This window comes from Pleurodeles waltl, chromosome 5 (genome assembly GCF_031143425.1).
Source record: "Pleurodeles waltl isolate 20211129_DDA chromosome 5, aPleWal1.hap1.20221129, whole genome shotgun sequence".
Taxonomy (NCBI): Eukaryota; Metazoa; Chordata; class Amphibia; order Caudata; family Salamandridae; genus Pleurodeles; species Pleurodeles waltl.
In genome coordinates, this window is record NC_090444.1 from 1397873477 (window position 1) to 1397900919 (window position 27443).

At 43.8% G+C, this 27443-nt stretch overlaps 1 protein-coding gene across 7 annotated transcripts in view; it reads right to left on the bottom strand.

Moving 5' to 3' along the window:
* MYO6 (myosin VI) overlaps positions 1 to 27443 on the bottom strand; it is an 892076-nt gene that overhangs the window by 481745 nt on the left and 382888 nt on the right. For all 7 annotated transcript variants that reach the window (XM_069235652.1, XM_069235651.1, XM_069235650.1 and 4 more), the window contains exons 11-12: positions 22634 to 22814; positions 12510 to 12654 (exon numbers count right to left, since the gene is read on the bottom strand). In XM_069235652.1, coding sequence (XP_069091753.1) covers positions 12510 to 12654; positions 22634 to 22814 — 326 coding nt within the window. The remainder of the gene's footprint in view (positions 1 to 12509; positions 12655 to 22633; positions 22815 to 27443) is intronic.

The following is a 27443-nucleotide window of genomic DNA, read 5'->3' on the forward strand; positions in this document are numbered from 1 at the left end:
TGGACTGGACTGGTATAGACTGGGGTGAATTGGAGTAAGTGGGGTGGATTGAAGGGGGTCGATTGGAGTGGAGTAGGGTGGTGTGGGGGGAGCAGGGTGGTTTGTCGTGGGTGGGTGGCAATGCAGCGTGGTGTTCTGCAGTGGGATGGGTTGGACTGCAGTGGTGTGGGGTGGACTGGACTGGACTGGGTTGGACCGGATGGAGAAGAATGCACTGGAGAAGATTGGAGTGAGGTAGATTGAATTGAGGTGGGGTGGATGATTAGATTGGAGTGGGATGAATTGGGGTGGGGTGGGTGAATTGGACTGGGCAGGGACGGGGCAGATTGTAGTGGGGTGGACTGGATTGGTGTAGGGTGGACTGGATTGGAGTGGGGTGGACTGGATTATGGTGGAATGGATTGTCCTGGTGTGGATTGGATTGGTGAGGGGTGGATTGGAGTATGGTACTGAACTGGGATGGGGTGGATCGGAGCGGGGTGGACTGGAGTGAGGTGGATTGGATTGAAATGGGGTGGGGTGGGGTGGACAGGGGTGAGGTGGACTGAAATGGGGATTGGGTGGGTTGGAATTGGGTGGGGTGGATTAGGATGGGGTGGATTAGGATGGGATGGGGTGGATCGGCATGGGGTGGATTGGATTGAATGTGTGGATTGGATAGGGGTAAGGTGCATTGGATTGGGGTGAGATGCATTGGACTGGGGTGAGGTGAAATGGATTGGGGTGAGGGGAATTGGATTGGGGTGAGGGGAATTGGGGTGGGGTGGGGTGGACTGGATAGGGTGAATTGGGTTGGGTGGACTGCATTGGGGTGGGTTGGAGTGGATTGTGGTAGATTGGACTGGAGTGGGGTGGAATGGATTGGAGTGGGGTGAATTAGATTAGAGTGGGGTGGATTGGATTGGTGTGGGGTAGATTAAGTGGAGAGAGGTGGACTGAATGGGATTGGGCTGGTTTGGAGCACAGTAGATTAAAGTGATTTGGAGTGAGGTTGAGTTGAGTGGGGTGGGGTGGATTCATGTTGTCTGGGGTGATGTGGATTAAACTGGATTGTATTGGAGTGGGATGGATTACGGTCGTGGTGGATCTGAGTGAGGTGGATTGGGTAGCAGTGGACTTGACTGGAGTGGGGTGTACTGGAGTGGGTGAAATGGTTGGATTGGATTGGAGTGGGTTGGATTGAAGTAGAGTACGGTGATTGAAGTAGGGTGGATCGGAATGGGGTGGACTGATTTGGGCTGGATTGGATTGGGGTGGATTGAATTGGGCTGGATCAGATTGGGCTGGAAAAGACTGGGGTGCATCAGACTGGGGTGAACCAGATTAGGGAGGATCAGACTGGTGAGGATCGGACTTGGATGAGTGGGGTAGACTGGGATAAGTGGGGTGGACTGGAAGAGTGAGGTGGACTGGGGGGATGAGTGGGGTGGATTCGAGTGTGGTGGATTGTACTGAGTGAAGTGGATTGGAATGAGTGTGGTGGATTAGATCGAGGTGGGGTGAATTGAGGTGTGGTGGATTGGATGGGAGTTGAGTGGGGTGGATGGGAGTGTGGTGGACTGGAGTGGGGTGAATTGGGATGGAGTGGCTGGATTGGATTGGGGTGAGGTGGATTGGATTGCAGTGAGGTGGATTGGGTTGGAGTGGGGCATATTCTTTTAGATTGGAGTAGGGTGGATTGGAGTGGGATGGACTGTTTTGGATTGGAGTGGGGAAGATTGTTTTGGATTGGAGGTAGGCACATTGGAACAGGGTGGATTTGTGTGGGACAGATTGCTCTGGATTGAAGTGGGGCAGATTAGAGTAGGGCACATTGTTTTGGATTAGAGCGTGGCAGATTGGAGTAAGGTGGATTGGAGTGGGGCAGATTGTTTTGGATTGCAGTGGGGCAGACTGTTTTGGATTGGAGAGGGGCAGAGTGAAGTGGGGCAGATTGCTGTGGATTGGAGTGCAGCAGATTGCAATGGTTAGACCGTTGGATTGGGGAAGATTGTTTGGGACTGGAGTGGGCAGATTGTTTTGGATTGGAGTGTGGCAGACTGGGGTGGGGTGGGGTAGATGGGAGTGGGGCATATTGTTTTGGATTGGAGCATGGCATACTGTTTTGGACTGGAGTAGGGCAGACTGAAATGGGACAGATTGTTTTGGATTGGAATGGGGCAGATTACACTGGGATGGGTTGGGAGGAGTGGGGTGGGTTGGAGTGGATTGGGGTGTAATGCATGATTATGTGTTAAAGCATCATTTAACAAATTACACACAATAATAAACAGTGTCACTTTGCAATATTTAGAATAAGATAATTGTCATTTTTGACAACAGCACCCACGAGCAAAAACAAAAGAAAATATGAGTGCAAAATGAGACAAGACGACTTGGCAAAATAAAAGAAAGTTAGCTATAAAAAATAAAACTCTGCAATTTTGTTTGTCCTGCTGGGCACATTTTTGACAGTCACAAGCCTTCTGTTTGCAGGGCACCCGAAGTTAAAAAGAGCAAAATAGTACCTCAATCACTTTGGGAGCAGCGGACTGTACTGATTAAGTTGAATCAATTAGTGCTTGGTCCATGCACCACACAGAGGAACAGAAATGAGGCCAGGCCTGCAGTGACAAATTACGTAGCTGTAAAGAAGAGTGCCACGCACAAATGGTAAGCAACAGGAAGGCTCAAGCCCTTTACTGTACACAACAGAGTCTCCCAAGGGAGACGCATGGTCTAGCGCTTGCACTTGCAGGCTCCACCCTAAAAATGGGAAGTGATATAGAATGCTAGTCTGTGGGATGCCGCGGACCAGGACCTAAGTATAGTTTGTGACAGACCTGCAAAATAGCAAGGTCTGGATAAAGATGGTATTTGATACCAGTCAAATTAAGTTACCTTTGGACTTAGACAATTTCTGTCAGTCGAAAATCTTCAAAAAGGCGTGGCTAACACCTGTAGCAAGTAAGAGCTATGAGAAAATGAATACCTATATTTGGCAGTACCACTATAGCCTCCAACTTTCTAATCAAAGCTCCAAGCAGGAAAAGCTGATAAAACGTAGCTGCTAAAGTCATGTTTTTTTATGGGACAGCTTTGCACCTCGTCAGAGCCGTCTTCAGATGTATTTTTTTTTTTTTTTTTTTAAATATGTTCATTGAGGACAAGCAGGACATATACGACCCAAAAGAACACTAAAATAAACAACAGGCCCAAATTTGAAAAAATAATATCCAAAACAGACTTGTACTCAATACATAAATAACATGACATGCCTCGCTGTGAAGCCAGCTAAGGCCTGGGAAGTGGTGGATGGGAGGGAAGCGAAGGGAATTACCGGGCTCCACAACTCGTCTATATCATTACCACCTGTCCTGCCATCCAAAACTCCTAAACTGTGACCACATTAATGAGACTAGTTTTTCCAATACCACACTACATCAGCATATGTTACAACAGTAGATACTTTTAGAAAGGATTGAGCAATGTCAACAATGCATTTCCCTCCGTACGTCACCCTTAATTTCTTGGACTGCACTGTGACTCTTCAAACCTAAAATACATTTTCTCCTTTTTGACTGTTTGCATCATATGACTGCCTCTTTGTAGCCTACTAACAGTCACAGAAGATTAGGATCCTTGTACCATCGAACGACGCCACTTTTTTGTCCATTTTTACTTACTAGATTCCCTCAGAACTACCTCACATTCCTATTCAATGCCCAGTTCTGTTTTAAATTTGCCTCCAGGTTTCCTTCTGTGCTCCTAGTGGGCAGTAGATATGCCTTCCACATCATGGCACCTGGTTATGAGCCTGCAGCCAGGACTTCTCTTTCAAGAGAACTCTTATTTTTACGAATGGGGTTTTCCCTCTCAGAACAGAACCCCTACAATGAGTATTTTCTCAGCACACAGAGGGCCTCATTATGTGACCGCCAGTGTCATGGTCGGACCACCGCCAAAGCAGCGGTCAGTCTGCGACATTACAACTGTGGTGAAAGCGCCACGGTCGTACAGCCGGCACCGCCACATTCAGCTGCCAGGCAGCCTGGCGGTGCCGGTGGTCCCAATCCGCCAGAGCAATGCTGCCCTGGGGATTACAACCCCTCTCTCTGTCGGCGTTAACATGGCGGTTTCACCACCATGTAAATCCTGGTGGAGATGGGGTGCCAGTCCCGTCGCGTGCTGCCATGGCTCTGTTATGTGCCGGCGTCAATGTTGTTGTGCATTTCCCGATGGGCCTACGGGAAACGCATTATAATGCCAGGGGAAAGATGGCCACATTGAGGGTCTCCTGACCTGCGGGAGTTTTGCGGGCGGCCTTTTCCACCCACCAAACTCCTAATCAGGGCCAGAGTGTCTTCTCTGAATTCAGTTTGAGCTTAAATGAGGATCACAGAAAAAATAGCACCGCTTTTTAACTCTTGTTGTGCTTTCCCTCACTCTCTTTTTTAGATTTTTCTTAACTGTAACAAGTCAGTACAAAGTATGAATGACAACCATGCAGCAATAGCTATGCAAGCAAAGTGCAGTGTATAAATGCATATAGACGAGAAAACATGCAGCAGGTCTACCAGCCACGGGGAAGTAAGCACACATACCCGACAATAAATATACATCAGGTTCTTCATGGGGAAGAGAAGCAGACCCCCTCAAATTGATCTCCGAAGAACATAAAGCACTAACTTGAGTCATTCAGTGTGTCTGCTATGGGTGGGATAGTCTGAGTAGCATGGATACCTAAATTGTGTTGCACCAGGTACGTAGTGAACAAGTCTCAGATATTTTTTGGTCTGGATGTGACATGTTGGAAGGCAAAATACAATTCATTTCGGCCATTAAAGGTGATTCAGTCTTGTAACCAAGCATTTATGGTCAGGGTCTGCATCCCACACCAGCACATGGCTACACTTCGTTTAGCCATCAGTAGTGCCACAGCCACATATCTACAAACGCGGGTGGCACCATTGTAACATATCCTGAGAGAGCAAACTCTGGGACTGCTGTTATTCTGCTACCAGCCATTTCAGTTATAATGCAGAAAATCGCATGCAAAAATGCTTTAGAGGGATTGGCATGTCAGGCCAAATGGAAAAGATCTGCCCTAATAGCTCTGCATCTCAGGCAGCTGTGGTGTCTGGGAGAGTATTTCTGTGTTGTTTGGCCAGTGTGATATAAGCTCAATGTAGGAACTTGTAATGTAAAAACTTGTGGTGGTGATTGAATTAAATTCAATGGATCTAGTTTGTGAGCAGCTACATGCCCATTTAGTTGCTGTGCTCTCACCCAGAGACCCCTTTTGTTCCTGAGTTCAGTTGGATTTGAGTGGGTTGGAGTAGGGTGAGGTGGATAGGACTGGAGTGGATTGAGGTGAGGTGTATTGGACTGGAGTGGGGTAGATTTGACTGGGGTGGATTGGGACAGGGTGGACTGGTTTGTAGTGCGGTGGATTGTGGTGGACTGGAGTGGAGTGAATTAGGTTGGAGGGGGGTGAATTGCGATGGAGTAGGGTGAATTGCACTGGGGCAGATTGTTCTGAATTGGAGTGGGCTGTTTTGATTGGAATACCATTGCATAGGGTCAAGAGACCCAGCAAGTCAAATTGTGGGACTTAACTATCAGTATCAATTGGGTCAATTTCTGAGGTTCATTTTGGAACCCCGGGAAATATTTTTACAACACATGTCAAAGCTTCAAATATGTGTTAGTAACGAGGGGTGGCCTTTTACTACATTCTAATAATTGATCATGAGTCAATGAAAGAAACTTTTTTCACCATTCAAAGTAGACTGGTGTAGTTCTCATAGGGATTCGGGAATCAGGGTTTCATCCTGGGACTGTCCAAACTCTTTAACATCTCCTGATTTCACTCTGCCACCTCTTTCTCCCTGCAGTTGAAAAGTCGGCTAAGGGTGATTTTTTTTTTTTTTTCACTTTTTGGCTCATAACTTTATATTTTTTTAAGGAATTCATGCTGCAGAACGTGCTTGGAAACGAGGGGTGCGTTGGCAGAGAATGAAGCACTGTTCACAATCACCAGTGGTTGTGCCAAATGGTACTCTAGCATCAGTCATAAATGGCATCCCCTTTCATAGCCCTCCAACCTGTAATTCCTGATGGCCCCTATTCCACATTAGTCCTGCTATGTGCTTTGTAGCTTTGGCTCTAATTCAATGTGGCCAGCAAAGAGTAAGGTATTTACTGCACCTAGTGCAGGGTGCTTTATTTGCCAGATGTGATAAATACCTTCTATTGTGAGTAATATTATGGGAAATTAATAATTACATGCAGAATTGCTGTTTTCCACACTGAATTAAGCATGCACCTGAATTTAATGCATGTTCGCCCCTTAATAAAATGTGTGCAGGTTTGTCCAACCATTATTTATCAGGGTAAAGTTGAACAGATACAGCGTTGATCACAAATCTCAGAATTCATATCCCTACCAAAAAGGGTCTTTTGTAGAGATCAGAATTACGACTGCAGTTGAAACCAGGCTCTATTAGTTATACTCACAAAATCAGAACAAAGCATTAATCATGGGTTCAATCATGGACCAAATGTTAAAACATTTCAAGATCAATGGATACTTTACCAGCTCAAAACTTGATTACAATGTAAGCTACTCCCTCTAAGATGAGTGTCCCAATATCAATGGCAGCAGGTGTCTGCCTTGTCCAGCGGACCTAGACATTAAGTATATGTGACGTTTGTTTCAATGAGACTTGGCTTTTACCCAGCACTTTCCTGAATAAGTGGTACTGTTGTCCTGCCGGGACGCTGCTGGTGCTCTGATGCTCTCGGGTTTAAAGCGCTCTATGAATGCTTTTAACATAACATTCAACAAGGCTAAGCAAGATACAACTGGATCCGTAACTGGAGGGCTGTAGCACCCCCAACCGCCACTCGCTGAGAATAAAAGAGAGCCATAGGAGCAGTTCACCTATACTTTCAGCAAAAGCTCAGAGGACAGCCAGAGACAATCACTTGAGACTGAAAGCTAGCCTGTCACTCCATTGTGAGACAGGCCCAGACTTGAATGACTGCAGATAGGCGTGTGTTGCGGAGGACCACAAAACAGGAGGTAGACTGCCCTGCATGATGATAACAGACCGTCCCAGCTATTCATGGGCCTTCTGTGAGAGTCACTGTCTGAAGCGTGGATTGCTGCCTGCTGCCAGGAGAGAGGGGGAAAGTGCACGACATACAACTGGGGAAAGCCATTGTTGCTGCTCAGTTTACCCTAGCTGCACTTACACCCCCGCACCCCCACACGCAGCCAGTGTGCTGCCATGTGCCCCAAATGCGAAGTGGGACTTTAACGCAAATGCCGCACGGTGCCCTAAAAACCTTTTGGCCACTATGAAAGATTGTGACACACGTCAAGTTTCTGTGCACCTTTCTGTTGCCCACTGAAGGTTTACTGCCTTCAGCTCAGTGTCCCCTCTGCCATATAGCACAAGGGGGCATAACCCTCACAAGTACCACCCACCTACAGCAAACCCCCTACATGTCACCTGTCTACTGTCAAAAACAACTCTGTCCAGGCAAAGGTCACGTTTTATTGAAAAAGCCACTTCCTCCAAAAAGAACAGTCACTTGTTACAAGTGATTACACAGAACTATCTGACGTTTCCTGCAAGCAGACAAGGCACTTGGACCCCTCCACTAATGCGTCTCTACTCTGCCTGTGCAATCAGTATAAATGAATGCAGGGTCTCCAAGCTAACCTGGGAAGAAAGAATACCCATGGTAATAGTGCTGAAGCAATTCGAAGGTTAAGAGGAAAACTATGTTAATGTGTGATTTAACCTGTAAATGTAAACAACAATGCTAGACTTTATACGCCATACCCACGCCTGATATTATATAGACTTACAGATGGGTAACAGGGAATAACGGGGATGTTTTTTCAACTCGGGGGGTTCTGAATGACAGGACAGACATGAGCGGGAAACCACTGTTATGTATGGCCCTTAAAATCACCTGCTCTTGCTTTTGACTGCTACGCAGGGGAGTCAAACACAACGTGGCCTTTCTTCCCGGCTACATATTTGAGAAAGAAATGACTGTCATCCATCCCCACCACACTCTGTGCCTTCGCTTCCTCTGCCCCCACTAAACTCTGTGCTCTCTGCTGTCCAGTGCTCTCAGAAAGCCTATCCAAGCGCTCAGCAGTCTGGAGTTCCTTTATGAAGTTGCGACAGTGGGGAACGGAGTTTGCCTTCCACTCTTGCCCATTATAACAGAAAATTATGAGTTTTAGAATCTGGTATTTACGATAATTGCACTCAGCGAAAGCAATACATACAATATCTATATTGTTCAAAAGTTCATTTTATTTGAGGGCTCTGCTTCACATAACCATTCAAGAGTAAGGGTTGACTGATAGCTATGACTACCTCCAAAGAATCAGTCTGAACAGAGGAGTCTAAGCATTCAGTTAGCTTTAAGTAACATCTGGCTCTTGTACTCGGTACTTATTGAAGGATTACTCAGTAGCCCCTTACTTCTTTACGCTCCAGACAACTGATGCACCAAATGAGGCCAATGTACAATTTACAAAAATAAGGAACGACGATGTTTTGTTCTGTAATCAGTCATAGAGATTCAGGGTACAGTAAACAAATGTATTCTTTACGAATCCTGGTCCTTAAGAATGAGAAGTCTTTGGGCTAAGCATAGAGCTTTAAACTAAATTCCCTTTTTTAAGTTGCAAAGGTGCTGGGCCATTAGGATAAGCTCAGGTGTGTCCAAGAGGGCCGACAGGTTGAACAATTACACTTGGTACAGGCCTGAGTGCTACTAAATGACATTTGGGGGCTGTAGTGAATATCTGAGTGCAGTAACAGCGGGTGCTCAGCGAGGGCATGTTACACATGAAGAAACTTCATTATTCATCAGACTGAAAGTGAGGTACACAAAGTAAGAATGAACACATATATGAGTGCTACATATCTGTGGGAGTTGGGTGTCTGGTTAAACAGCTATATATAAAGTGGTCTAGCTCAACATTGTGACTGATCTAAGTACTTTGCCTGCAGTATCTGAAGCAAGTGGGTCTGACACAAACTCTGCACTGTGTCTTGAAATCCTTTTGGCAGCTATAAAAGGAACAAATAATTAAGCATTATTACACACGGAGTAGGGAACTTCTAGGTACTTACTGACTGAGGTGAAGTCAGGTGGTACTGAGGCAATCAGAGTGCCCTATTCTGCCCAGTTCAATAACTACCTGTAATGCACACACCCTTCGATAATATTTCTATTGTGAATCAGATCCTTAACATCTGGGGAGCAATTCAGAAAACTGTTGTTAGAAGTTATTTCACGAGACCTGGTGGAAGGCTATAAGAAGCATAACTGCTGGATTTTTTTTTTGGTGATAAGTAAGGATCATCCTGTCAAATTGGCATTTACTGTAGAGAATGTCTAGTTTGAGGGGTTCAAAAAGAGAAAAATATAGAGGGTGATAACGGATTGTAGACACAATATAAATCATGTGTTAGTCATAGTATACTACTTTTTGGAACTAAGGTGATTTTACACTGTGACGAATGATGATCCCCTGCTGGGATTTGGTGAACCACGTTTGAGAGAAAATCATTTTCGCTCATGATTTTCTCATTAACCTTATGGAACATGCTCCAGAAGCTGAACTTACCATTCATTTTCTAAAAATTCACAAATACCTTCCTTAGCATAGCATGTGAGAAAAAAAGTCTGGCTGGCAGACTAGATCATGAACTCCGGCAGCTGATTCTACAATCTTCTAACAGAGCATTCTAATGACTAACCAGGGCAGTAACGCTGAATATTCATGAGAAATATGGGGCACACCTGAACACGACGATGCTGGAATCAGAGCTGTAGAACTGAATGTATTTCCTGTGGCCCAGACTGGCGTTAACTAGCACTGAGGTGTTAACGCAGCTGTGGAACCAGCTGGGTTGATATTGTGAGAGTATGTGAGAGTTTTAGTCATTAGTGCTATAATGCATTTCTAGAGGGGCTAAAAACAGTTAAAGAGTGGCATCCCGACCAAAGACTAGTAATCCCTTTTTAACGTTTGATTACGTAGGTTAACATCTTCCCTAATTTTAAAATAGTAACCTTTTGGCAGACACCTAAAATGTTTCTAAATCCTTCCCTTTAAATCTATGTGAGCAGATATTTTAGAGGTGCGTGAAGCTATTGTCAGACAGATCTCATATTTAAAATGAATAGATTCGTTGTAATGTGTAGTAAACCCTCTGACAGAGTTGAAGCTTGGACGCTTTTTTTTTTCATTTTACTTTATCCAACTTCATCCTACCAGTTGTTGCATCTCACTGCATGAATGTGCAATAGCATCAAAATAATTTTACTGTGAGTTAAGTAAAAGTTAATTATGAAACATATTTAAAAACATATATTTATTGTTTTATGAAAGTCGTTTTGTATACCTCATCGACCAATATATTCAACGATAATTAAGAGTTTTTAAAATAATTAACATTGTAAAATCAGACAAAATAATGAGGCTACTATTTTCAAACACAATGACAAGTGTCCTAGACTACATATTTTTACGTACTCCGAGACTTTAAAAAACTATTAGCAACGCATGCAAAAGGATGTTTTCTGGGCCTCGGTTATTTCATGAGCCTGTAGCACATTTAATAGGAAACATGTTATTGTACATATTCAGCCTTCTGCACAGGAATCTGAATGATTCCCCACTGGTTTCTGCTGCCTAGCCCCACCCTACTCGCCGTTTTCTAGAAAGCCTTGCATCAACTTGATTACGCAATATGTGCATTTTTTTAAAAAATAATGTACTCATGTAGCTCCTCAAAGAATATAAGACAAAGTATTAACTACTGGTGTAAAATGGGAGAGCCAGAGATAGCCATCTACTGGCTAAATTGCACAACCAGCAAACGCGGGATGAATCCTGGCTTTTCTGCTTGAGAAACTGTGGAATCCTACGCAATTACCTCATTTCACGGTGCCTCTTTTCCCGTTCTTACTGCGCGTGAGGGCGCCTTGAAATATATCAGTTGACGATGTGTAACGCATGAAGACCGCTCTTGCAAAAGCTGTAATAGACTTTAATATTGCTTCCTGCCTAATAAAAACCTAGGACACGCTGAGAATATACATGACAACTGCCTTGCCTCTCACTAGTGGCATCATCGTTATTTATAAGTTCATGTTTAGAAATGATTAGTTCTAAAAAAAAAAAGAAAATCCATTTTTTTTTCATTTTGAAGACTCTTTATCATATTTAATGGGATGTTTGTTACACGATTCTCACAAGTATATTGACGGCTCGGCTGGTGTTTTAGTTGCTAGAGCCAAGCCAGACCTATTTATTGCTCGTCTAAATTTGCACACCTCCAAATAAAGCCCCGTCTAAAATATTGTTTTTGTTCATATGTACAACCGAAACAAATCGTGGAAGACTGCATGTCATCGAAGGTTTGCTGCTTAAAATGTACAAACATAGAAAGACTCTGGGTCAAACGTGCAATCTTTGAAGGGTGACAATCGCTGCAGTGTCTCGTGATAAGTGCAGCCCGTTATGAGGTCCATCCTCCGCCACCCTGCGTGTCATCACCAAAAAGTTACGCCATTGTCAGAAGGGAAGTGATGATGCACGGGATCAAGCAGGCGTTGCCACCTGTCGCAGAGAAGAAAAAAAAAGCTGCCACTTGTTTGTGCTCTGAAGTCTTGGAAAGAGCAAGGAGCTGATATAGGAACAGCTGTTTGTGAAAATTCCTCTGTCATTCTTAGCTGCACAGACTATTTCGGAACTGTATAGAAAGCGTTACCATTCTTTTGATGTGTACCCATTTTGTAGGTGCCGCTTTAAGTTTATCTTTTTAAGTGGAAAAAGACAGATTTTTAAGTGTTTCGTGATTTTTTTCCTACAGTTGTAAGCAGCAAATCGCCTTCTGGGCCGGTGAAATTAGTGCCATATGGCAACCCTAGAATCAATATAGAGCGCTGCTGCGTGCACAGTACATACAGGTGCATGCCGGCAAGAAGTCCCCCGCGCAGCCCTGCGAGGGCGTGCCCTTGTTTTCCGTGTGACTGGAATCCTGCTGCCGCAATGAAGGTGCACATCACATGACCTTTGCGCACACGTCTACGTCCTTCGGTGATGCTAATGAGATCGCCCTGGACGCACTGAGTCATTTACTTGACTTTAGTAGTGACAGGAAGTTATCCCCTCGTCGGGTATCTGTTACATTTCATGATTGCGACCAAAATAGCAATCAGAGAGGGACAAGGGTCAAACTGACTGAAATTGTTGGTTAAAAAATACGAAACCTCGCAGCACGGAAAGCTCGCTTGCATTATCAACTTTTTAGAGGGCGCGCCAAGAGAAGCCTTTTTCAATAGATGTGTCAGTCAGAGGTGGAGGTCAAAACGAGGGCGCCCCTTTCTCCCAAAGGGCGCCTTGATCAGCGAGATGCGCTCGTAAACATGCCTTCTTTTCCATTCTCATTGCAGCGGTAACTCAGCAAAAGCTTACTTACTTGATAACCGTGCCTTTGGTGCCCCCTGCTGTTGTGAGCATGACTCGAGTGGTTAAACTCACACGCAGATCGCCCTGGTCAAGCCCCAGCAGTTCCGCGCAGCATTCCAGAGACTGACTGGATTTGTTCTTCAGGGTACATCCACCTGGTGAGCAAATCAACAAACGACTTCAAATAATAAATCATAGTAATGTCCAAAATAGTGAGCAGCTCCAATTATCAAAGTAAAACCAAGTCTCCACACATCTTAGTCATATATATCTACCTAAAGATGTCCTGCAAAACGATGATCAAGCTTCAACGTTACTGGCAAATGTTCTGAACAAATTAGTATCGGGGCGGGGAATTTGCCGAGTACTGCCTAAACATTGTAAGAGCAATCATAAGAAAATCATTTCACTTTTTATCCTACAGGCCATGTTATCTTTTTTTGTAATAATTACAGCGGTAGAAGTGCGTGGGTAGTTTATTGAAGAAAGGGAGCACCATCTTAATGCCTCACAGAAGGAGCCTCGCATTTCCAACTACCAGTTGCCTAACCTTTGTGAGCAGGCACATATTCTAAAAGAAGAAATTGGGGGTCTGACCTAGTTAGACAGTATGCAAGTGACATCATGGTGCATTACAACAGCTTGTGTGACATCACGGTGCGCGACGTTGCACATGGAATCACAGGAAGTGGCATCACAAACCATGACATCACAAGCAGTCACATCAGATCTTAAGATATTACGCGTTTAGCAGGTCTATCATGAGTACATTTGAGTGCATTACAGTATTTAACAAATTAGATTTTGTATTGGGATGTGCAAAACAAGTGATGCAACCCAAAGCAAAATCTGGGCATCAAATTATATATCTATTTTTTAAAACGCTGCCACAAAGAAATTGGCAACAAGGAGAAATCCGTTCTGCTTAGTTGGTTGCAGCAAAGTCTGCATTTTAAAATATCCTATGATGTTAAGGCACCTGCTGCAAAGATCTATCTGTGCCCAGTAAATCTCAGGGAATAATAATAAGATAACTCTGGAGGTGCTGGAAAGATCTGTGTTTTGTTCAGTCCCCGTTTGACTGAAAGTAGCATTGAGGGTTACTGTGTCTTCTGCAAAGAACATCATGTAATATACAGATGAGAGATTTTTATATAATGCAGGTAGGTAAAGTGGATTGCTACTTTTAACACAGAGATCCCTTTGTTACTAGCAGTTCATAAATTGTAATCCTCCTAATATAGCACAGTGAGCTATGAAGGGCACGTGGCTCCCACACCTTGCAAACCTTGAAGTTTCATGTAACTCATCCTGTACATTGATTTACTATCTATATGATTGTCAATGTATAATGTGTACATGCAATATAAAGTGCTCTGACACCCTGCATTGGGATAAGCAGCGCTAGAGTGCTATGAAAGAAATAAAACAAAATACTAGTATTTCAATGGTCATTTGTGTAAATACTGAGACAGACTAAAACATCTGACATTCTTACTATGCATACAGATCTCTTACATACAGGGACTGACCAAAGTCAAATGCATGCCTCTTAACTACATGTGAAGTAATAACAAACTGTGTGACTCTTTCCCCCCTCCATTTCATTTGCATTTAGGCGTGAGGCTCCAGATAGCTCCCAGCCAGGACACTGGAACAAAAGGAAGCCTGATGGTCCCTTAACTTTGGCCTTGTTATAAGTCCAGCTGGAATCTGATAACCCTTCCCCCACCTGCACATTGCTGCTCGAAAGGAAAGCAGACAACAAGCAGCCGCTGCTGAAAGTGTCTTGGTGTCTGAAAAGTACACTGGGACAAGTTTAGCAGATTTCTGTGGGGCCCAATCTCATGGCAGATTAGAGGACATCAACCCTGTGAAAATAGTGGGTAGACGCCATCTACTCACATGTAGATGGCGTGAGCCCTGTTTGTCAGTTAACGTTTATCAACATTCTGTCTTGAGAAAGCAGTAGATGACTAGAGCAGGGACAGTGAAATTAGAAGAAGCGAGAGGGAAAGGCGATGGTGGGCCATTTAGAATACACCTGGTGTAACATTACAATACGTTCACTGGTTTCTGACATTGATCCATAGGTGTGACAAGTGGTACATGACATTCTGCCTTTGAGGGGGACAAAACACAATATGCCTGGTAGAAATATCGGGGTGGTGCGATATGTCCACATCATGATGTGAATAGATTCCTTCCCAGGTACACCATTCACATATGCTAAGTAAATCGTTCCTTTACTACCCTGCTTATTCTTTCAACCATCCAATTTGTCCTGAGATAAAAATAAAGTCCTCCAGCCGTTGACATACTTTTCATGAAGGAACTTGGCCATGTTTCCTGAAGTTAATTGCATGCCATTTTCTGCTACCAGAGTATATGGCTTACCTTTCTCCCTGAAAGTGTCTCTTAAGAATTCTATCTGAATTTTCACGGTAGCTAGATTGACTATTTCTACCACCACCAATGTGATGTGCTAATTATCCAAATCATAACACTAATCTCCCATCTTCTCCTACCCCACTAACCTGTTGTGTTACATCAAGGGCCAGTTTGAGCCACAGCTTGGCAGGTACTCTCCACACGTCAAGCAGTCAGTCAATATATTCTTTTACCTGCTAAGTATTGCAACATAACATAATATCCGTCCAACCTGATTAAGCATCTAGAGATTCGATGTGTGGTACAGTCAGATCCGTTGGTAATGCACTTATGGACTAGAGGCGTTTGGACAGTGTATAGAACAAATGTTAAATCTCTGTTTTTATGGCTGAATAGCATGAAAGGGCCTCGGGTTCTATGACAGTAATTTCTTTCAGATCCCTTCAATCACCTAGCATCCACTGCTCTCACTTGCTCCACGTTGTTCACAACTTGGGTCCAAAGTGGCCCCTAGACATTTGGTACTCAGGTCAGTCGTTAGCCTGGCTTTCTTTCCTATATTAAAACATCTTAACCTGGAGGCACTCGAACTTTCTTCTTTTTTAAGTCTTCGTGATAAAAGTTTACAAAACGGACTAATGGCAGAATACTATTTATTCTTTTTGTCCATCTTTTAAGTTAAAGAATTAGCCTTATCACTTTCCTGCTCCACTCTCTTGCATAGCATTCATTTTCAACTGGCAAAATGTACTGATGCTCTCAGAAATTAATGTTGCTAAATTCTGATATCTTTTCTAGATACCTTCTTTGTGTAGGGGAAAAGAAATGTGATATCGAAATGACAACATCTGAAAACTCAGTATTTCATAAGGTGCATATCAAATAACAAAAAAAAATTAAGGACATGGTTTTGTTCTCTTAACATTACCAAATGTCTAAATGTGAAGCAAACAGGTAACCGACAACTCCTAAAAGCTCTCTAACACTCACTGGTCACTTCTATTACATAGTATGCAGCTGCATACTGCTCTTAATGTACACCCAAGACCATCTCAGCCTCACTGTCACTAGCACCCACCTACCACATCTCCTACATAGCACCTTAAACATGAAACAACCCCCCACAACATATTAAAGCCTCCTCCTTGCTACCTAAGTTCCACAAGAAGCTTAAGACCTCATGCTTCAAATAATTCTGCAAGAGCCTCATGCCTAGACTTCTGCTCAGTGCCTGGGTACCCTCACAGGAGATTACAGAGCTCTACAAATCGACTTAACAAAGCAGAGCAGAGGCAAGGAGACTGGAGGAGAGAGCCTAGAAGCAGAGTAGAGAAGCAAAGCAGAGTTAGGATAGGTAGAGTGAAGCAGAGAGTAACCGGGTGGAGGGAAGGAGACTGGAGAAGAGAGCAGAAGAGTAAACTCAAAAGAAGACACCAGAGAGAGTAGAAAATGGTACAGAGGTGATAAGACCAGAAGAAAGCAGAGGAGCAACAAGAGGATGCGACCTTGATGCACAAATATATTATTAATTGAGACAGACGCTGCACTCGTAGGGAGAGAGGCACCAAGTCCAACCAACTTTAGAAATACAGGGGGTACATTTGAGGGAAACTGACATCTGTGATTTTACTTTGTCACGCAAGCCTCCTTAAGGAAACAACACAGAAGTGTGTCAAATATTTGTTTTAGATAATAAAATCAATTTTGACATTTCTGAATGCCAAGCGATGTGATTCCTTCCCTATAATGATTACGATCTTTTAAAAAGATAAAGAAGGAATGGTTATTCGAGGCATTACATTATGTGATTCAGAACATGAGATATTTAAAAAAGACAAGTGATACTATACTCGAGTTAGGGTCACCAGTTGTCAACCAAAATATGGTGCTTCAGTCAAGGGCATTCTGCTTATAAACCTCATTAATCTAGTAGTGTGGATTTAAGTGTTCATGGTGCTCGATAGGTGGAGCACACCGAGATACACCAACAGAAGCAACTATGAAGGAGTTAGTGACGTCATAGCCCAAGTGAATGTTTAGAGTGCAAAACCCATCAACGCACCAACACAATTTGGTCGAGCAATGCCATGTAGAGGAGTGAATAAAAAGGGCTAACCTTGTGTGACACAGTTAGCCTGTAACAGTAATCAGTGTGTCCATGTTGTTATTAATCAGCATGTACCCCGGCGCCATAGGCCACCACATTGGCGACGAGGGAGTTGACCATATGCCGTGGGTCCCTCTCATGCAACTCACCTGGTTCCTGGGTGAGTGCTGCCTGAGCCGCATTGACTCCATGCTGTCCCCTGCACAGAGCAACTGCCTTCCCAGCCAGCGGCCAAATCCTAAGCACTACTCTGCTATCGCTGGTGTGTGCCTCCCCCCAAGCATGGCTGACCGCCCCCCCCTCCAGAGGCTGAATTACTGCCTCCAGAAGAAGCACACAACCCCTCCTCTGGTGAATGCTGCTGCAGCCCCCCCTCACCCGGCTCATTCGCCTCAAAGCGGGAGGTTTCCTTTTGCCGGGCATGATGCATGACGCTCACCTGACCCCAGGCCTCCAACCAACCCACCCAATGAGCCACAAGGCCCAGCTCTCAAGGTATAAGGGGCATGTATTAATGCAGCACAGGCCCACGGCAACAAAGGAGAAATGTGGAGACACTCTCCAGCCCTCTATGAAGTTGCCTAAATTAAAAAATGTATGGCTGCATTCTGAAGGCTTTGATCCCAGTGCGGGTCGTTTTCCACAGCCTGCCATCATGCCCACCGCTTTTGGACATCAGCTCCACGGCACCCTTTTGGTGGGGATTGCATTTTCCTGTCAACCCTTGGCCATCTCTCAGCTGGAGGGCATGCCAATGCCCAAGCACACTGTCACAGCCCTGTAGGAAGCAGGGCTGACCACCACGAGCTCTACTAGTGCACCTCTTTCATCCGAGGCCTCCATTCCCCAACAGTATGTGCTGACTCCACCCACTTTGGCTTCAGTTCCTGTGCTGGAAATCATTTCAAGACACTGGCTTGCCTCCTATGTAAGCTGCATGCTGCAAAGCATGGATAGAGCACCTGGGAGTCTACTTTTTGGCAGGAGATGAATGGAAACACCGACTTCTGCTCCATTTTGGTGATGCAGATGGGCACAAAATCTCCAAAAACACTTTAGAAGGAGGCCCACTCGCACCTACACAACCCTAAAAAAATGCCATCACAGGGCACTTCAAACACTTCGCAAATTCAGATTATGAACTGTTCCTACAGCGGCATGCCCGTCCTAAGCTGGAAGAATCAGTGGATGTCTTCTATGCCCAACTGCGGGAGCTGCCCAGTACATGTACTCTACAGGATGAACACAACGAAATCTGAGCACAATTTATCCAAGGGTGTGCATCAGTAAAGCTGAGGGAACAAATATTGCAAGTGGCCAACATGTCCATTAGAGAAATATTGTCTTTAGGATGCTTCAAGGAGCTATCCAAAGTGTGAGCAGCGCACATGGAAGCAGCCCTGAAACAGCCAATAAAGACGGAACCTGTCAATGCCATCACCTAAGAGTCCCGCAACTCCAAGACAGAAACACTAAGACCCAAACCAGTTGGACGACCCAGCAGGTGGTGAAGTGCTCCCTTCCCACATCTAGGGTACTGCCCTGCAAAAGGAAAGAAGTGCGGTGCCTGTGGCAAAATGAAACATTCCTCCAAAGTCTGCCACTCCAAAACCACACAAAGCATGTCTCCAGGCCCAAGGTAAGTTTGCCCAGAAAATGCCCTCCCCGAAGCCACAGGTGGAAGCAATATGGATGACGATGATCAAGAGACAATCCAAGTGGTACATGCCATAGAGCTGCACCACACCTCAACCCACATATCCCCCAGGTGCAAAGTCACCATCCGTAGCAAGTCTGTCACCACGCTGATTGACACAGAGGCGTCAATAAACCTTATGGTGGCGGAAATTATCCATAAACTACCAACACCACCTAAACTAAGCTGCACCAACATAAAATGTTTCACTTTTGACAACAACAAGCCTCTCAAACCGACCTGCATAATCCGCACAAATATCCACCATCAGGAGACCAACACTCAAACAAAAATGTACATCTTCAGAGAAGGCAGTGATTTTCTGATCAGCTGCTGGACTGCTCAAGACCTGGGTGTCATCCGTATCACCTTCCACATCCACTCCAGCACGATCAACAGTCTGATACAGAAGTTTGCACCATTATTCAAAGAAACTGGTTGTCTAAAAGGGCCTGCACTCAAGCTCCATACAGACAATTCCATCGAGCCAGTGGTGCTCCGCTTGCATTATAGAGAATGTTGTGGGGTCCACCCCCAGTTTCCCCAACTGTCTTTGCAAAGAAACCCCAAAAACTAGGCGCTGTTTGAATCTGTGTCGACATGAGGGTACCCAATGTGACAACGCCATCTCACCCCCACGCTCAATGACATAATGGCAGAACTAGCCGGTTCCAAATTGTTCTCTAGGATGAAGATGTGGTCAGAATACCATCAGATCCCCTCTACCCAGAACGACAACTGAATACTATTTTTCCTACCCATGTCAGCCTTAGGAGATACACCATGCTCAATTTTGGAATCTGAAGAGCCAGAGAGGTTTTTCAGAAAATCATACAGACCGTACTCGCTGGACTGCCTGGAGTCCTCAACATGAGGGATGACAGTCAGGTCCACGCGCCCAGACTAGAATATTACATTTCTCACCTTTGAGCAGTCTTCCAGTAATACTGGAGCAAAGGTTTAACGTTGTGAGGAGTGCAAATTCTTGCAGGACAACATCAACTTTTTCAGCCAATGGTTCTCAGGAGAAGGTGTTGGTCTTGACTTCAATAAAGTACACAATAATAAGAGGCAGCAACCACAACATCGGTGTCCTACGTGCAAAACTTCCTAGGCATGGTAACGTACTGCAGACACTTCATGCAGAACCCCTCCAACCTTACTAGCTTCCCTGCATGATCTCACAAAAACATCTAACCCCATGTGTGTGGGACGACCAAGCAGAACAAGCATTCCAGATCATCAAAGCAGCACTATCCACTTACACCACACTGGTATTCTTTGACCCAAAAAGAGAATAAGTGGTTGCAGTTGATGCTAAAACCACAGGCCTAGGATCTGTCTTGTCCCAGCTCCAAGACTGTGGGAACTGGACCTCTGTTGCCTACACGAGTCGCACCCTCATGCCCACCGAGCAAAAGTACTCCCAAATCGAGAGGGAGGCCATTGCGATCCACTGGGGGTGCCATCATTTCTATGTATACCTATATGGACAACCCTTCCAAGTATACATAGACCACAAACCACTAATACCACTTTTTCAAGGGTCAGCATCAAAACCACCTCAATGGATCAAAAAGTTGATCCTGCAGCTGCAGGAATTCGATTTTTCGTTGTACCAGCCTGGCACACATAACCCAGAGGATTCTGTTGCTGCAGCTAAGACCGGCTACCTCCCAAGAATTCCAGGACACACAACACAAACGAATATGTTGGGCTGGTGTTTGACTATTCCAAACCTCTCCTGATGTCATTGAGGGATGTTGTGCTCACCACTGAACAGAATAATTACCTCCGGTTGATAATCACTGCCGTACAAACTAACCATTGGAAGATTCTCAACACTCATTCAGAACAGGGAACACAAGAGCTCAGGCTGACCCTGCAGAGCCTCCACCATGTAAGACACCAGCTCACAGTGACAGCTGCAGGGTGCCTGATAACAGGCCAAAGAATAGTCCTACTTCATAGCTTATGACAACAGGCCATCCAATTAGCCCACAAGACTCACCAGGGGATGGTCAAAACCAAATACAGGGTCTGCTGCAAAGTATGGTTCCTGGGACGGGACCAGAGTTTGGAAGCCGCAGTAAATGCCTGCACCGCATGTCACACCAGAAACCCCCTTGAAACTCCGGCACCCATCATCATGGAAAAAGGCCCCACCTCCCCAGGGCCGCGGGTAAGTGCAGACTTCAGTAGCCTCCCAGATGGCACACACATTAGTGGTGATTGATGACTTCTCCACATATCGGGAGGTGGAGATAGCAGCCTCCACCTCCACAACCTACGATTCCTAAGATGGAGAAGATCATAGCGATGCAAGGTCTGATCAATGAGCTGCATACAGACAATGGTCCCCCATTCAACACACATGAGTGGACCGAATACCTAGTCTCATGGAACCAAAAGCACAAGTGCATCACCCCATGGTGGCCTCAAGCATATGGGGAAGTAGATAGATGTATGAGGCAATCACAAAAATGATCCTAATAGCCACTGCAGAGAGGCAGAATATTTACTCATTTTTGAGAGAGTACCATGTGAACCCCAACTCTAGGCCCCAGCAGGCACGGGTGAGAAGCCCAGTATGTAACTCCATATCACCCTAGTTGGGTGGAGCACCCAAAACCTCATAACCTGTGAGAAACTTGGGAGACCAACACAAGATGAGTACGTCTCAAAAAGCAGGAGAGCCCTGACCACGGCAGCTTCACTCTGGCGACTTAATGCTTGTGTGACCAGCACCGTGCCAGAAAGTCCAGGTTACCTTTTGAGCCATCCCCGTGAAAAGTGACAGCTATAAAAGGGACAATGGTCAAAGCCAGACAGCGAGGAGAGTCAGTCACAAGGGCCATTTTCTATTTCCAGAAAGTGAACAGTGGACTGAGTGATGAAATGGTGGACTCCGAGCTGTCCAGAGGCAGTAACAGCTGGGAGGACAATTTGGACCCCAAGAGGTCCTGGCATTGCCAAGGTGCTGAAACCCCCCCTCCCTGTCACCTCCTCACCAGCTGTGCCCTCAGGCCCCAGTCCGAGGTTAGCCTCCTCAGAAGAACCAGTGCCCAGAGTCCGCCCGGAACCCCTGCAGTTGAGTCAATGAGGAGGAGGCCTGCGATACTGTCTCTGGGCCAACCCCACTTCGTCACAGCATCTTAGAGACTTTGTGACAGACTAGGACTCTCTATCCCTGCTGTGAAGCCAGGGTGGTCCATGGTCGTGACTGATATCTTTGAGAAACACTTAATTTGTGTTAAACGTTTGGAACTGTTTTTGTTCTGTTATTCTGTTTTCAATCCAAGGTTAAGGAGGGATGCAGTTTTCATGGTACTCAATAGGTGGAGCACACTGAGATGCACCAACTGGAGCAATTATAGAGGGGTTACAATGACGTCATAACCCAAGGGTCATGTTTCGTGTGTAAACCCTAGCAATGCACCGTCACAGTCTGGTTGAGCGTGGCCACATAAGGGAGTGAATAAAATGGGCTAACCTGCTAAAAATGTGAACACAAGGCTGAAGCACTGAATTCCTGCGTCACAAGGATCTGGAAACCGTACATGAATCACAAGCCTGCAATCAGAGTGGCATTCTGAGAATCAGGAAGTGTTGAAAATGTATTCCTCCATAACAGAAATAAGAAACTGGTGTGTGGTAGCGCCACAGTGCTCCAAATTATGGTGCACGATGGGGAGATTGCACATCACCAATTTACATTTTAAAATCATTTTTTGAGAACGTTTGGTCCCTTATCACAAAAGGACACAAGAATAATCTAAAGAGTGGATACTTGAGAACAGTTGCGGAAAAACCACATACGTAATTAACTATACATTTTATCTTCTACAAGATATGTAATAAGTATTATGATAAGAAAACATTGGTATCCATCAACAAAGAAGAATTTAAAAAAGGGAAATAAGGTATAGGTTCATCTAACCTGAGGTGCTGCCAGTGTCTTCGAAGTCAATGTTTCCGAGGTGCAGTACGCCAGCCACTACACGGAAGAGATCGAGCTTCTCAGTGTCATCTAGGCCAATCTTTTTCATAGCTATGCACATGCGGTTGAAGTCTCCATGATCATCGAGCAAAGGGTCCTTCAACGAACCAATCTTGAGATGCTGTAAGTGCAGCGGCAAAAACAAAACAAAGGTTACATATATTTTCAACATGAAGACATTCGTTATAAATGTTCCACATGGATCACCCAGACTATTTAACAACACAGGCATGCAACACAACTATGTGCCATGCACCTTAACACCTGTCACACAAGCATATGTTTTTGTAAGTGGCAATAGGTGTGTCCCGAGTAAAGATGTTATTTGGAACATGTGCATTAATAAACCAATTTTCATCTTTTACTTACTAAAGTCCAAAGGTCAGATTCCTTGATTCATCATCATACTAGAGACAAAATAAGTAGGGATCGTTGTGTACTGCCTCATAGATTGAATGCTCTAGTCACATTACAGAGGAAAACAACTGGCCAAACAGTAACAAGGATTATCTAATATTATTCATTTGGTTCATACCGATGTAACCCCTTGTACTCCGACTACGGTTACATAGTTTTGTTTATAAGTGCAGACACATTTGGGCAAATTTCTTTTTCCCCAATTAATGATAAAACAATGCAAAGCTTAAGGCAGCTCTGGCGATTTTCAGAAGCTTTTCATCCTCATATAACGACTTACAAAACACACTTGTCTCCAGAGCGAAAAATCCTTATTCTTCAAAATGAAGAATGAACAGAATAAGGAATTCTTGTGCAGTCCTGCACTGTCAGGGACCAGATTATGTAAACATCTTAATGTTAATAGCATTAAGTTAATTACACTGTCCATCTCCTGCCACTCTATCAAAGCAAGTTCTCCAGCAAGAGAATCTTTATGTGGAGTACCTTGCAGGCAGGCCCTGCACATAGCCACCCCTCCAATTAAAGTTGTTTCAATAGCAATGTTAGGGGCCAGAGCAATACATTTATATTCTCGCAATGATATTTAGCCAATTCCATTGCCTAGTCCCTCACAATGCTCTTTCTCTTTTTTCCACTTGCTTGGTAATGAAGCAATCCTGATTACAGTCTGCAGACGCAAAACAGATGAATTCCACATTTTTTAAAATTTGCAGAAATATTTTGTCCCCATTATCCACGACCCCACCAATAATGTGACAGATAACAAATGACATTAAAGTGGTAACAATATATACATCTTAGCACTAATATTATGATTGATATCACTATGGATACAATATAATTTCTCTGTTTAGAGAAGGTTTATCTACTGTTGTTAAATTGTACAATGCTGTTATTTATTGATATCAATATTGTGCGGTTGTAAGCAGTAAATTGGTAGATGAGTTACAGCTTTCAAGGCAGTGTTCATCAGCGCTGTTCCTGCCACCGGATAGTGTCCTCCTTGAGCACTACTGGTTGATCCTAATGGGTTTTAAACTTGAATTCCTAGTAGTAAATCTCAAGATGCACAATATTTTCAGTTCATAAATAATCCAAAGTTCAGATTCTTATTCCATTTCTATATTTGAATTAATTCCATATATATCTGTTGGACCTGTCCCTCTCTGCAGGGTGAACCCCAGGCTTTCTGTCTTCCACCTCCTCTTTTTGCTGAATTAATTCTTGCTGTCTTTAGGATTCTGTGTCCGTTACCACTGCTAACCAGTGTTAAAGTGCCAGTGCTCTGTACTCTAAACACTGTCACACTGGATTATCTACACTTGGCATATTTAATTTACTTGTTATTCCCTAGTCAAGTGCACTACATGTGCCCAGGGACTGTAAATTAAATTCTACTAGAGGGTCCGCAGCCCTGATTGTGCCACCCACTACAGTAGCCTCTTAAACATGTCTCAGGCCGGCCACTGCAGAGCATGTGTGCAGTTTTAAACTGCTATTTGGACTCTGAAAAGGCACCTAATAGCCAGGACTAAACCTTCCTTTCTATTACATATAGGTCACCCCTAAAGTAGGATCTGGCTTGCCCCAAATGTAGGGAGCAGTGTATTTAAAAAGTTGGACATGCACTTTTAAGTTTAACATGTCCTGGTATTGAAAGTCATTATTCATCATTGCAAGGCCTATCTCTTTAATAGGTTAACATTGGTATTACCTTGAAGCAATCTTTAAGTGCAACTTACAATTGGGAAAATATAGAAATTTGGAGTTTGATGTCTCTGGAATCACAATTTGAAATCACAACTTATGGTAAAGTCAGATTTTATTTTAAATTAGAAGTCTGAAAATGCCACTTTTAGAAAGTTCATGCAACAAAAAAGGTGCCAGTGCTGACCAAACTCTTTAAAAGTATTATTTTGTATAAAAAAAACACGTGACTCAAAGTGATTAACATCCATTATGAAACATATTTTATAATCAATTCATAAAACACAGTTACAAAAAGAAGAAACCACAATTATCTGAAAATCAACAACAAAGTAACCTACATAAGTACTGTCCGTCCACAAACATTTTAACATACATCACTGCATTAGTTTTGGTAAAAACATTGCAGACATTGCAACATTTGTAATAATCAAAATGATGTGTCTATCATCCGATTCATTTCACAGCCCCTCTCCAAAGGGAAAACACAAGGGGGAGCACCAAAAAATGAAGGTAAAAAATAAGCACCCATCAGGGACACTCTCTGTTTCAAGTTTGAGTACAATGTTTCCTGCGTGCGAGTTTTCTCACAAGAATAAGAAGTGGAAACATAATGCATTTTCAAACTGTAAAACTAGAAATGTGGTTTATGGGGTCATATGCCAGTGCGCAAAGCTTTATATAGAAAAAACTAACAGAGATTTGTCAAAGGATTACTCAGCACAAGCCCAGAATAAGGTGCAAAGTTACCACCGCTTCCCTAGTCAACCATTTTATTAACACCACACAGAAAATGATTTCCACTGGGCCGTTCTGGCAGATGTGGGATCCAACCATAGAGGAGGTAACCTTGATGTGAGTCTAAAGTGAAAGGAAGCTTATTTGATACTTTACTTCAATACTGTAGATAATGGCTTGAATGAAATGACTGAATTACAGTTTTTTTGTTTTTTTTTAACAGCTGTGCTCATTTTTTTGTCCATGTGTCCACCCCACACTTTTAAGCCCTTGCACTTTACAGGCTTAACAGGGACGCTATATCCATTCTATAAATGTTTCAAAAACATTAAAAAAAAATATATATATATATATATATATATATATATTTTCAGACATTTTTGCACTCTTAGCCCCTGAGCGCCATTCTCATGCTTTACTTTCCAACAAAATTTGTTCCAAGTTTCTTATTATTTTTCCAAGAATTCATATGTCCACTTGTAATTTCTTGCCTGTCCTCTTTTCTTCCATACTTGCTCTTGCTCATCCAGGTTCCTCTCCCAAAAACTTTGGCTGGGGGAAACCCCCATCTTTCCATGATTACACAATGCACACATACACTTCACACTACAATTCCCAGAATGCCTTAAAGCTGGTCCCATTCCGTCTCTTGACTCCCATCAGTCATTTCAATTTCACTAGCCATACCTCCATTTTGTCACTTAGCTTTAAGAGTGACGCGAGTAAGAGCAAGGTTAACTCACTTAGTTAGACTGTGCTACGACCCACGGGCTGGTGAAGCAAGTTTTTCATTCAGTCAGCCTCCCGGTGTTAGTCCTCAACAATGCCCACTGTAAGCCCCGGCAACCTTTGATAAATTTTTACAACTCTCTTTCACATGCACAATTTGTAATAAAATGAATCCACACCAGATGAAGATATGTGGTAGGAGGTATTTATTACAGCCTCAACCAACAGCCAGCATATCAACTGTCATCCAGAGAACCCTCATCACAGAACCTCAGAACAAGCTGGTTCCATGCCCAGTGTTCTGGCATGGAGCCATGTTACATCATTACACTTCTTCCTCTTTACATTAGAACAGAAGTAACATGAGAACAAAAAACACATTTGAACAGAAAGAAAAAAAAAAAAAAAAAAGAAAAAGGTAGAAAGAAATACACAAAATCACGCAAATGTAAAGGAAACCTGCGTGTTCTGACACTCCTACGAGTATTACCAGACCTTAAATCAATGTCAGAGGGAAAACGATAAGAAGTATCATCTCTCCTGTCGGCCACACCACACCCCCCAAAATGTGCTACACGACTATGATTCCAGATGCGACCATCATCCGTCTTGACAGCATTTTTAAACAGCTTAATGATAGTTTTTGGAGAGGTATATTTTGACACCCAACAGGAGCTTTGACCTTTACCTTATCTCCAACCTTAAAATTTTTAACTTTCGCATTATTCCTTTTATCAACATAAATCTTCCTTTTGCTTTGCAGAGACACTTCTTTGTCTCTCCAATCCCCAATACCATTGTTTTTCAAACCCTTCCCAGCAACCATCCAGCCAGGACACAAACAAGTATTTGGAGACCTTCCCCTGAGCAGTTCAAAAGGAGTCTTCCCCGTTGATGCATGAGGAGTGTACCTGTAAGCTGTTATACGACCCTGCAGTTCTTTTCTCCAATCTAAACAGTTTACCTTTGCTAATTGTATACTCTCTTTTAAAGTCCTGTTGAATCTCTCCAAAGCACCATTCGCCTCTGGATGATATAAAGCAATTTTTTTATGTACAATTCCACATTTTACAAAATACTCCTCCATCTGAGCAGAACAGAACTGCGGACCATTGTCAGAAAGAATAGAGTTAGGAAAACTCTCGTGTTTGAACAC